This window comes from Aureococcus anophagefferens (genome assembly GCF_000186865.1).
Source record: "Aureococcus anophagefferens unplaced genomic scaffold AURANscaffold_127, whole genome shotgun sequence".
Taxonomy (NCBI): Eukaryota; class Pelagophyceae; order Pelagomonadales; family Pelagomonadaceae; genus Aureococcus; species Aureococcus anophagefferens.
The window spans coordinates 1-11,469 of record NW_008705675.1 but is presented as its reverse complement, the minus strand read 5'-3'; the positions used below and the strand labels follow the sequence as shown (position 1 = coordinate 11,469).

The following is an 11,469-nucleotide window of genomic DNA, read 5'->3' as shown; positions in this document are numbered from 1 at the left end:
ACTTGAGTCGCGCGCGATCGCGGCCGAGGTCGTCTCGGTGAAACGAGCGGAGCCGGCGCGCCGCGCGCGCGAACAGATGAACGAAACTCGTAACCTCAACGATCGTTCGTCGAGCGCGAGCGGCTACGATGATGTGTGGTGTTCGTTCCGGGCTCTGCGGGGCGAGTTAGGCGGTGCCCGTGGGGCTCGACACCCGCGCCTTCGTGCGTGGCCGTCAGCGGTCTTCAAACCGCAGGCGTGCAGGCGCCGCAGCGCACGCACGACATCAAACAACACGCACGATGTGACCTCGTACATCAAGTCTAACAACACGTCCGTGCACGCACGGGACGACGTCGCCTCGCGCCCGGCCGGGGCCGCAGCGCATCGCAACCGTCACTTTTGCCCTCGAAAGTCACGTTGAACGTCAACTTCGAGCCGCTCCTGGATTAACTCCTGGATGCCGCTGGTTCGACGCGAGGGGAGCTTTCGGGCGCGCGACGGAGGCGCGGCGGAGGCCTCCCTGGCCCAGTCCCCGCACCTCCGCCCAATATGGCATATTTTCCCGCATCTAACTGTAGCCCTAGGCCTCCTCCCCGTGCAAAACGAGACGGACAGTCATTGCGTGCGCGAAGCTTTAGCTGTGGTTATCATACGTAGGACCTCTATGCGGGGGCAAATCCTACGTCCGCGGAGGGTTCCTAGACGCTTTGGGAAGGTACCCTCTTCGTTTTGGGCTTCGGCCGGCGCCCCCCGGCAGGGGCCCCTAGGCAACGCGCGGTCCCGGGGACGCCGCCGGGACGCCGGGACGCGGGATCCGGGACGCGGCGGGACGCGAGCCCGACGCGCCCGGACCGGCCCGGGACGCGCCCGGGACGCGGGACGCGGCCCGGACGCGGCCCGGACGCCGGCCGAGGGACGCGAGGGACGCGGCCCGGACGTCGGCAGAGACGGGGCCGGGACCCGCGGGACGCGGGCCGGACGCGGGACGCGGGCCGGACGGCGCCGGGACGCGGCGTCCGGGACGCCGCGGGACCCGGCCGAGACCTCCCCGGGACGCGGCCGAGACGCGGAGACGCGGCCGGGACGCGGGGGACGCGGGATGCAGGACTCGGCCGGGACGCCGACCGAGACGCGGGACGCGGGACCCGGGGTGGGACGGAGCAAAGACGCGCGGGACGCGGCCCGGACGCGGCCCGGACGCGGGTATTGGGACGCGGCCGAGACCGGCCGGAGCCTCGCCGGGACGCCGGCCGGACCCCCCGGGGACGCGGCGCCTCGAGAGCGAGACGCGCGCAGGACGCGAGACGCCGGCCCGACGGCCACGGACTTTGAACGATGTCAGGCTCGGACCACACTCAGGCCGGCAACCTGCGCCGTCACCATGACCATGACCCCCGCCGCGGGCGAAGCGACTCGCGCGGGCGCGGGCGCAGCCGCACCCCCGCGCCACGCAGTCGCTCGTCGTCGCGCTCTACGCGGCGGTCGCTAAGCCGCGACCGCGACGTCGGCCGCGACCGTTCGTCGTCGCCGCGCGCGCGCGACGGGCGGCGGCGACCCGCTAGTCGCGGGCGCGGCTCTCGCACCCCGTCGCGCGCGCGCGACGGCGACAGCCGCCGCGCTCCGAATTCCGCCGACGTAATGCCGCCACCGCCGCCGCGCCGCCGCGACCGCGACCGCTCCCGGGCGCCGCGCCGCAGCCGGTCGCCGCGCCGCGGCCGGTCGCGGAGCCGCAGCCGGTCGCGGGACTCGGCCGCCTACCGCTCGAGCTCGCGCGCGCCGCCGCGCCGCGACGGTTCCGCGTACCGCGGCCGCAGCCGCTCGCCGCCGCACGACCGCTCGGAGCCGCCGCGGCGCTCGACGTCGCCGGTGACCCGCCTGCTGCGACCCGACGGCCCGGGCGACGCCGCGGTCATGGTCAAGCTCTGCTGCGCCGTGGAGGGCGACACGCTCGCGGACGGCGAGCAGCTCGGCGTCTACGTCGTGAAGCTCGCGCGGGAGCAGGTCGAGACGCTGTCGCTCAGCTCCGTGAAGCAGATCATCCGCAACGCGGTGGGGGAGCGCTTCGAGGGCTTCGTCGCCGCGAAGACGAAGAAGGTGCTTCTCGTGTTGGACGGAGTCGACTACGAGTTCTCGCCGGGCAAGAACGGCGGCCTCAGCTTTCTGCTGTCCGAGGCCCTGTACTGCGACCGCGCGGCGGGCGGGCCGCCCTGCTTCGAGGCGCACCTGGTGCTCACGAAGGCCCAGGTCAACGCGGCGCTCGAGTCGGCGACGATTTCCGTCGGCCGGCCGCGCCGCGAGAAGTTGGTCTTCAAGGTCGGCAGCGCGGTCGTCCAACGCCAGGACCTCAATGACGCGCCCCTCACGGACAAGCTCAAGGCGTTGCCGCTGCATGGCGTGGTCGCGGTCACCTTCGCCGACGAGGGCCGGCCGCGGGGCGCGTTGGCCGGCGCGCTCTTCTTCGAGATCCTCGAGGAGGACCGCACGCGGGCCCCAAGCATCCTTTCTCGCGACCCGACGATGCCAGCCCTGGTCGTCCACTTCACGCGCCTGGACGCGCCGCTGACCTTCCAGGTCAGTGTCGCGACCCTCGGCCGCATCTTCAGCGACTCGCAACTCGAGAAACTCGACGCGAAGCGGAGCCTCCTCTCGCAGGCCTTCGGCGTCGCCGACGCGTCGGCCGCGCAGCGCATGCTCCCGAATCCGTGCACCTTCGTGTGCGCGTGCTGCCCGCGGTCGAACCACACGGTCTCCGTCGTGCTCGGCGGCGCGACGGGCCCGGAGACGCCCTCCTTCTTCGACCAGGCCGACGTGCACAAGCTGTCCTCGCCCAACAACCTGAACAAGGTCATCCAGCACACGGCCATCCACCTCAAGCAGGCCCAGGACGCCAAGGAAGTCGTGCCCGTCGGCGACGCGGACGGCGTGCGCGACGCGCAGAAGAAGATCGACGGCTTCGAGTACGCGCTCCTCACCCTCAAGAAGCAGGCGACGACGCTCGAGCCCCTCGCCGACGCTACCATGCTCGTCGACGCGGACCGCGTCCCCAAGTGCTACATCGCCGACCTCCCGTAGGACCCCTCCACTCTGTGCTCCGCTTCCCACCTTCCCCCCGGCCCCCCACTGTGTGCTTCGCTTCTACTTCGCGCTTGTAACTTAAACTGCTGCCCTCGTCCGGCAGGCTAGGCCTAGAAGGTTCTCAGACTAGTGGACCGTGCCGGGCCGGCAGGGAACGGACCGACGTGGCATCGGTTCGAACGGATACACTCCCAGGAACGCAGTCCCTACGGGCCAAGGTGCCCGAGCTGAATGTCCATTATACAGAAATTGCGACCACGAACCCCAGCGCACCCCGGATGGGTTAGGAAAACACCAAGGGGCCCCATGCCGGCGTCGTAGGCGACGCCCTGGTACTGCTCCGTGACGATGTGCGTACAGCGTCCGCGGAGAGCACGATCATGGAGACCGCGGCGTCACGTTCGAGAGCGGCGTCTCCAGCGTGATGAACTGGTCGATGGCGAGGAAGGCTTCGGGCTGGAAGGTCGCGACCGTCGTGGGCGTCGTCTTCGAGGCCTCGGTGTTCTACGTGACGACGAGCGCCTCGCTCGACGAGGGCGTGCCCTTCGCCGATGCACGACGCCGCTCGCCGCGTCGCCGACGCCGACGGTCTTCTCGATCGACACCGCGCCGCGCTCCACGAACGACGGCTCCAAGACCTCCGCGCAGCTGAAGTCGAAGAAGGCCTGGGTGCCCCCGGGCGCTGATGGGTGCGATCAAGGCGCCGGGCAAGCCCGAGCGCACAGCCAAGAGACGCAGCGCCGACATGTCGCCGATCAAGACGGCCAGCTGCCACGCGACGACGGACGAAACGATTGAGCGCCCGCCAAGAGTCCGGCACGGGCAAGGCTTCGGCCATGGTGGGCAGCCCACTTTCTCGGGTGCACCATGCCGTATCCAGTGCATCTTGAAGCTAGGGTCGTCGGGACTAGGCTCAGACTCGGATCGGGGTTGCGAGAGGCAGCCCTCCGAACCGATGCCACGTCGGTAACCCTCTAACGACGCGGCGGCTTAAGTCACGCGCGCCTCAGTGTTGCAGCTGCGCCGCAGGTGGGCGCGCGCGTCCGCGGGCGACGGCGCGGCCGCCGCGGCCGCCGGGCTCCGTCGCCGCGCGCGGACCTCGTCGTCGTCGTCGTCGTCGTCGTCGTCGTCGCCGTCGTCGCCCTCGCCCTCCTCCTCCTCCTCCTCGTCGTCGTCGTCGTCGTCGTCGACGTGGAGCGCCGCGGCGACGAAGTCCGCGACGCGCTTCGCGTGGGGCCCCGGGAGTCGCGCGCGCTCCGGAGCCCCATGCTTTGCGAGCGCGGCGAGCTCGAGCGCCGCGGACACGTCCATGAACTTGCCGTCGGAGTCCCTAAGGAGAGACTCAGCGACCGGGTGGTCCTTGCCGCCGGGCTCGCGGCCCAGGAAGTAGAGCGTGTCCGCGTCGTCGTCGTCGTCGCCGCCGCCGTCGCCGTCGTCGCCGCGGGAAGAGAGCGTCGAGGGCGGCCCCACGCGCATGCGGTAGAGCCCCACCCCGCCGCGGCCGGTGATCTGGTAGAGCGACCAGCGGTCCTGGATCTCGCGCCGGTGCTCCGCGAAGTCCCGCTTCGCGGCGGCCGAGTGCGCCTTCCCGCACGTCCACGACGCGGACGGCGGCCCGTCGTCGGCCGCCTTCGCGTGCTCGCGGCAGAGCGACTTGACGCAGTGGGCGCAGCGCCAGAGCGTCGCGACGCGCCGCCGGCACATGAAGCAGTGGTCATAGTACGCCGAGGCCGGAGCCAAGACGACCACGACCTGGCCCGGCGCGAGCTCGGTCGCGAGGACCGTGCCCGTCGGCGTGCCCGCCGTCGCGGGCCGCGCCGTCGCTGCAAGCGAGAAGCGCAGGGCGGCGGCCCCGTCATCCATGCCGTCGCACCGCTCCAGAACCGCGTTCTCGCGGCCGCCGCCCTCGGGGCGCGGGGCCTGCGCGAGCATGTTGTCCGGCGCCACGGGCGTCACGTTCGCGTACTTCTTGCCCGGCCGGAGCGTCGGCACGTTCGGGAAGAATTGCAAAAGGCACCGCGTCGCCTCGCGCAGATTTGGCCCGAGCACGGCCGAAGGCGCCGCTTTAGCGGTGCGCAGCGGCTTGACGATCGCGTCGACGTCCTCCCACGGGACCGCCTTGCCGCCCTCGGGCGTGACGTAGAACGTCTTGCCGTCGCCGGGCTTCCGCGTGTCCCACGTCGTCCGCGAGCCGTTCTGGAGGGCGTCCTCGATGGCGCGGGGCTCGAGGGCGACGACGTCGGCGGCGGTGCCGAGCTCCGCGGCGCTCGAATTCACCTGCGCCTGCCGCTGCTGGGCGTTGAAACGCTCTGCATGCGTCGTCACGACGTCGAGCATGGACGTCGACGCGTCGAGCTGCGCCGCCGTCAAGCCCGTCTCGCCGCCGCAGACGAGCTCGGCGAACGCGTCGTCGAGGAGCAGGAGCTGCGCGAGCATCGCGCGCACGGTCGCGCTCGACGGCGTCGCGTCGGGGCCCTTGGTCGCGTTGACGCCGCCGCTCCGCGAGATCGCCGCGCCCATGACGTCCATGTCCGCCACGATGGACTCGATGGCCGCGGTCATCGCCGCGACGGCCTCGCGGAACGGCCGGCGGTGCACGTGCGCGCGGTAGGCGTCCACGCTGTCGAAGGGCAGCGCGCCCAGATTTCTCCGGATGTAGCCGTAGTCGTCCGGGAGCACGCAGGCCTCGCCGATCGCGCGGAGGTTCGCCATGAGCTTGCGGAGGCCCGTCGTGCCGAAGTTGAAGAGGCGCACGCTGCCGGCGCAGTGGCCCGCGGCGGACGCGACGTAGACCGACGCGCGGCCGTGCGGGCTCGTCACGAGGCCCAGGGGCTGGTCCAGCTGCGCGTGGGGCAGCGCGCCGTCCCGGTCGCCGGCGACGTCGCCGCCCGCGAGGAGCACGTTCGCGACGCCCAAGGGGTCGCAGGCGACGAGCCGCGAGCCGTTCAGGGCGCCGACGACGACGCGCGGCGCTGTCTCGTGGGCGGGCGCCGCGGCGCCGCCGCCGTCGGGCAGCGTGACCAACGCCTCCGTGATGCCCCAGATGGTCCAGCTCTGGTCGAAGGGCGCGCCGTAGGCCTTGGCGCTGAACGCGTCCTCGAAGTCGACGGCGACGACGCGGCCGCTCGTCGCGTCCCAGACCGTCACGAAGCACATCGTCCCGCCCGCGTTGACGCAGAGCTGGCAGGGCTCGCCGCCGCCGAGGTCGACGCGGTGCTTGACCACGATCGCCGCCGCGGGTGACAGGTCGAACTTGAGCTCGGCGACGAGGACGGCCCCGCGGCCCTCGCCCTCGAACGCGGCGACGACGACGCTCTGAGTCCTCGACGGCGTCGGCGGGCCGACGGCCGCGATGTCGCAGAAGTTGGAGTGGGAGTAGGCCGGCGGCGGGGAGAGGCGGAAGACGTTGGTGGTAGGCAGGGTCGAGACCCACCGGCGCGGGTACTCGACGACGATCAGCGCCGCGGGCTGGCCGAAGTCGGCGACGACGAGGTAGCGGTCGTTGTCGAACATGGCGACGCCCGTCGGGTTGACCAGCGCGAGGGCGCCCGGCGCGGAGCGCTTCGTCGACGCCTTCTTCGGCACGGCCGTCGCGGGCGTCGTCGCGAGCGCGCCCGACCCCGCGACCAAGGACACGGTCGCCGGCTGCTTGTTCGTCACCGCGAGGACCGAGCCCTCGCGCGTCACGACAAAGACGAGCGTCGACTTGGTCGCGCAGGCGAGCGCGCAGGGCGAGCGCACGAGGTTGTGGCGCAGGTCCTTCTTCCAAACGAGGTAGGTCTCGGGGACCACGGTGACGGCGACGCCGCGCGGCGCGTCCGTGGCGACGAGCCGCTCGAGGAGCAGGCGCCCGAGGCTCACCACGGACTGGGAGCAGAGCCTGTTCTTGGCGCGGAGCGCCTTCGTCGACAAGTGCTTCACCCACTCGTGCGGCCGGGCCGCGAAGCTCCGCAGAGCCATGAGCAGGTGCGTCGAGACGAGCTCGTCGCCCGAGAGCAGGAAGTAGTCCTGGGACTTGCCCCAGATGCGGCGCAGCGAGTGCACGAAGTCCACGAGGCACAGCGGCCGCTCGGCGCGCAGGAACTCGCGCAGGCCCGGCGCCGCGGAGATCAGGGCCTCGAGCGGCTGCGGGACCGAGCCGTCGACGAACGCCGCGACGTATTCGTTGCAGGCGTTGACGGCGGCCGAGTGCTCGCCGTCCGCCGTCACCACCAGCACCGCAAACCGCCTGCACTGGGCCTTGGCCTCGAGGCTGCGCCGGCACGCGCGGAGCCGCCCGTTCGCCGTCGTGTGGCCCAAGGCGCGGCACTCGTCGCAGGGCGCGTCCGTCGCGCAGCGCGCGGCCGTCGGCGGGCGGTAGACGCACTCGCCCGTCGCGCAGAGCCGGCTGGACACGCAGTCGTCGGCCCAGCGCGTGCCGCGGCAGCGGTTGCAGACGAGCGCCGACGACCAGGCCCGGCCGATATGGCGGAGGTCGGCGGCTTTTCCGCCGCCCTTGGGAGGCGTGAAGTGCTTCGCGACGGGGAACGACAGGTTCGTGCCGACGAGCACCAAGTGGCTGAAGTCGACGCCCGAGACCATCTGCCGACCCGCCATGAGCGTCTCCATGGCCGCCGCGGGGTCCAGGGCGACGTCGTCGGCGAATTTGAGCGCGTCGGCCTGCGTCACGGGCGGGTAGAAGCCGACGAAGACGACGGCCTCGTCGTCCGAGGCCGTGGCGTAGACGGGCGAGGCGCCGACGGCCACGGGCACGCCGTCGAACTGGCCGGTGGCCACGCGAGCGAGGACGGCGCCGTCGCCCGCGGCGCCGAGCGTCGGCGCGCCGCACGCGTCGGACACGGCCTCGTAGGCCCGCATGATGCCGTCGGGGTAGGACCCGGAGTAGGGCTGGAGCGCGAGCCGCGAGTTCCGGTGCGTGCCCGGCGGCACGAGCACGTCGTTCGTCGCGGCGATGGTCTGCAGGGTCGGCTGCTGGCGGTCGTCGAGGTCGCTGGATCCGGCGCCGCCGCGCAAGCCGTAGACGTTGCCGTGCGTCTTCACGTTGCGCTCCAAGGACAGGAGGGACTCCGTGCCCCCCCACTTCACGCTCAGGCCGCTCATGCTCCGGCAGAAGACGTCGATGCGCTCGGTCATGGGGTGCGAGCGCGCGAGCGCGCCGGACCCGATCATCGCGTCCAAGGCCCGAGCGCCCGACGACAGCTCGGGCCCGAGAGGTCGGAGCCGCAGCACGTCGAGGCGCTGCCCCGCGACGGACGCGGTCGGCGGCCGCAGCATCGGGCCCGCGGGCGGCGAAAGCTCGGCGGCGTCCTCGCGGGGGCCGAGCGACGACTTCGCGGCGAGGCGCTCGAGGCGCGCGACGGCGCGCCGCGCGTCGTCGTTCGGGCAGCAGCGGCCCATGTGCGCCAGGAGGGCCGAGAGGTCGTTCATCGAACGGCCGGCGACGCTCCGCTCACAGAACGGACATCGGTAGTGGAATGGCGTCGGCGCGACGCGTTCGGCCGCGGCGCTCGAGACGTCGAGCGCGATCGCGACCTTCTCGCGGACGTTGCAGAGCTCGAAGATGTCGGGCCAGATCATGAAGACCGTGCCCGACACGACGATGACGCGGACCTTGCCGTCGGCGCGCTCCTCGAAGCGGAACGCGACGTGCGCGTCCGAGGCCGACGCGGCGCACATCGACGCCGCCGTCGCGCCGCCCTCGGCCGCGTCGACGGCCATGCATCTCCGGAATTCGGAGATGATGGCCGTCGTCAGCAGCAGTGGCATGGACTCGGACGGCCAGGCGGCGGTCCACTCGACGGTACGCTGCGTCCCGTTAGGGAACACGAGCTTGACTCGCTTGTCGCCGCGGGGCCTCTTCAGGTCGCCCTTCCGGCGGTCGGTCGCGAAGAAGAACTGCGCGGCGACCTCGTTGAACTCCTCGTTGGCGGCGAGGTTGGCGCCGCAGCAGACCCGCGAGCAGACCGTCGTCGACGGCGTCGGAATCCGCGCGAGGAGCGTGTAGACGACGTCGCCGGCCTTCTCCGCGAGACCGATGGCCGCGCGGAAGGCGTCCGTGCTCGGGAGGATGATGGGGTCGCCGCCGTCGAGCGAGATGGAGATGTGGACGAGGTTCGCGCGCGCGTCGTCGTAGACCTGGAGCTCGTCGTCCGGGCAGTACCGCGCCCCGAGCTCGAGCGCGTCGTCGCCGCGCTCGGGTAGGGACGGGGTGTACACTAACACGGGGGAGGACCGCCAGAGCTCCGTGCCCGAGCCCCACTCCTTCACGCCGAAGGACAGGCGGACGAGGTGCCGCCCCCGCTGCGACATGGTCCGGCTCGGGCTTCGCTGCCGATCGCCGCGCCCTTTGTGACGACGCCGGTCGCGCCGCGGCGCCCCGCCGTCGCCCCCGGGCGCCTGTGTGGCCGCCGGGCCCGACGGACGCCGCGGGGCCGGGCCTCGGCGCCGAAGGAGCGCGAGGAGCGGCGCTTTCCACGGGTTTCGAAACTCGCGGCGTCTTGCCGAAGCTCGGCCATTGTCTTGGCCGCGTCCTGCGTCCTGCTCGCGTCCCGCGCTCGTCTTGGCCGGGGCTCGCGCCCGTCCGGCTTCCGGGACGCCGCCGAGACGCCGGAGGACCTGGCCGGGACCTGGAAGGACGTGGCCAGAGACGCGGCGGACGCTACCGAGACCCGGCGAGACGCGCGGGACGTCGCCGGGACCCGGGACCCGCCCGAGACCGCACCGGGACGCGGAAGACTCCCGGCGGACGCGGCCGGGACGCGCGCCGGGACGCCCGGGACGCCGACCCCGGGACGCGGCCGAGACGCGACGGACATCGGCGGGACGCGCGCCGGGACCCACGCGGGACGCGGGCGGGATTCCGCCGGGACCCGCACGGACGCCGCCCGAGACGCCGGACGCGGGACGCGGCCCGGGACGCGGCCGGGACGCGCGCGGGACCCGGGCCGGACCCGCGGGACGCGACTTCCGGGACGCGGCCGAGACGCCGCGGAACGCGGCCGAGACCGGCGGCGGACGGAGCAAAGGACGCCGGGACCGCGCGTTGCCTAGGGGCCCCTAAGGGGTAATAAATAGTAGATTTATATCCCCTTGGCGCAACGAGAGGCTTGGCGAAGCCGAGCTTGCGGCAAACGAGCCGCTAAAGCCTGGCGACGTGGGCCGCAGTCGGCCGCCGCGCGTCGCGTCCCGAGCCGTTCGAGGCGCGCCGCAACGCGCCGTCGACCGCGACGACTCGCAGGACTTTTAACGCGCACTAGAAAAAACCGTGCGACGCCATGGACTGGCTCCCGGCGGCCGCCGCGCCGCTCCTGGGCGCCTCGCTCCTCGCATTGGTCCTAGTGCGGCGGGCCAAGGCCCGCAGCGCTCCGCAGACGCCGCAGCAACCCCGCCAGCGGCGCATCCTGCCCGCGCACGTCGCCTTCATCATGGACGGGAACCGGCGCTTCGGCGCGAAGCGGTTCGGGCCCGCGCGGCGGCTCGAGGGCCACGCGGCCGGCGGCCGCAAGCTCGGCGAGGTCGTCGACTGGTGCCTGCGCGCGGGCGTCGCGGAGGTGACGGCCTTCGCGTTCAGCACGGAGAACTGGCACCGGGACTCCGCGGAGGTCGCGCTGCTCATGCGGACGTTCGTCGACCAATGCGCCGAGATTTTGAAACACGCGCGCGAGAAGCGCGTCCGATGCGACGTGCTCTGCACGGACGCGACCCGCCTGCCCGCCGACGTGCGCGCGGCGCTGGAGACGCTCGAAACGGAGACGGCCTTCGCCGACGCGGCGCTGACGCTCCACCTCGCGGTGTCGTACGGAGCGCGAGGGGAAATAGCGAGCGCCGCGCGAAAGCTCGCGGAGCGCGTCGCCGCCGGCGAGATCGACGCGGGCGACGTCGACGAGGCGTCCCTCGGCGCCGCCCTCGCGCTGCGGTCGCCGCCGGACCTGCTCGTGCGCACGTCCGGCGAGCGGCGGCTCTCGAACTTCCTCCTCTGGCAGATGGCCTACACGGAGCTCGTCTTCCTCGACAAGCACTGGCCCGAGCTCGCCGAGGACGACTTCGACGCCGTCCTCGACGAGTACGCGCGGCGGCAGCGCCGCTACGGCAAGTAGCGGGTAACCTTAGACCGAGATCTAGACGTACCTCAGCGACCGGTAGCCGCTGGGAACTACCAACCCTTATTACACCCTAGGCCGTCGGATCGCTATCGAGGCGCGACAGCTCCGTCCGCGCGACGCGCCAGCTCAGGAGCGTGAGCGCCTCCGTGGCGACGTCGCGGAGCAGGTCGTCGAGCGTCCGCAGCAGCACCATGTCCGTCTCCGGCGAGTCGCCGAGCTGCGGCGCCGGAAAACCGTAGCGCAGCGCGAGCTGGAGCTGCGTCGCGCCGATGAGCAGCGCCGTCGCGAAACTGCCGGCCTGCAACGTGCG

At 72.4% G+C, this 11,469-nt stretch overlaps 2 protein-coding genes across 2 annotated transcripts in view; one reads left to right on the top strand and one right to left on the bottom strand.

Annotated features, from left to right (window-relative positions):
- AURANDRAFT_72806 (hypothetical protein) overlaps positions 1-9,366 on the bottom strand; it is a gene marked incomplete at both ends in the record, with an annotated part of 14,193 nt that extends 4,827 nt beyond the window's left edge. Inside the window, 3 exons of the mRNA XM_009044086.1 lie at positions 2,547-2,817; positions 3,446-3,552; positions 4,156-9,366. Coding sequence (XP_009042334.1) covers positions 2,547-2,817; positions 3,446-3,552; positions 4,156-9,366 — 5,589 coding nt within the window. The remainder of the gene's footprint in view (positions 1-2,546; positions 2,818-3,445; positions 3,553-4,155) is intronic.
- Positions 9,367-10,457: 1,091 nt separating this feature from the next.
- On the top strand, positions 10,458-11,147 carry AURANDRAFT_16553 (hypothetical protein; the record flags this gene model as incomplete). The annotated part of the gene is made up of 1 exon (XM_009044087.1): positions 10,458-11,147. A coding segment is annotated over one exon (690 nt), but the record flags the coding sequence as incomplete, so codon positions are not given.
- Positions 11,148-11,469: the final 322 nt, after the last annotated feature.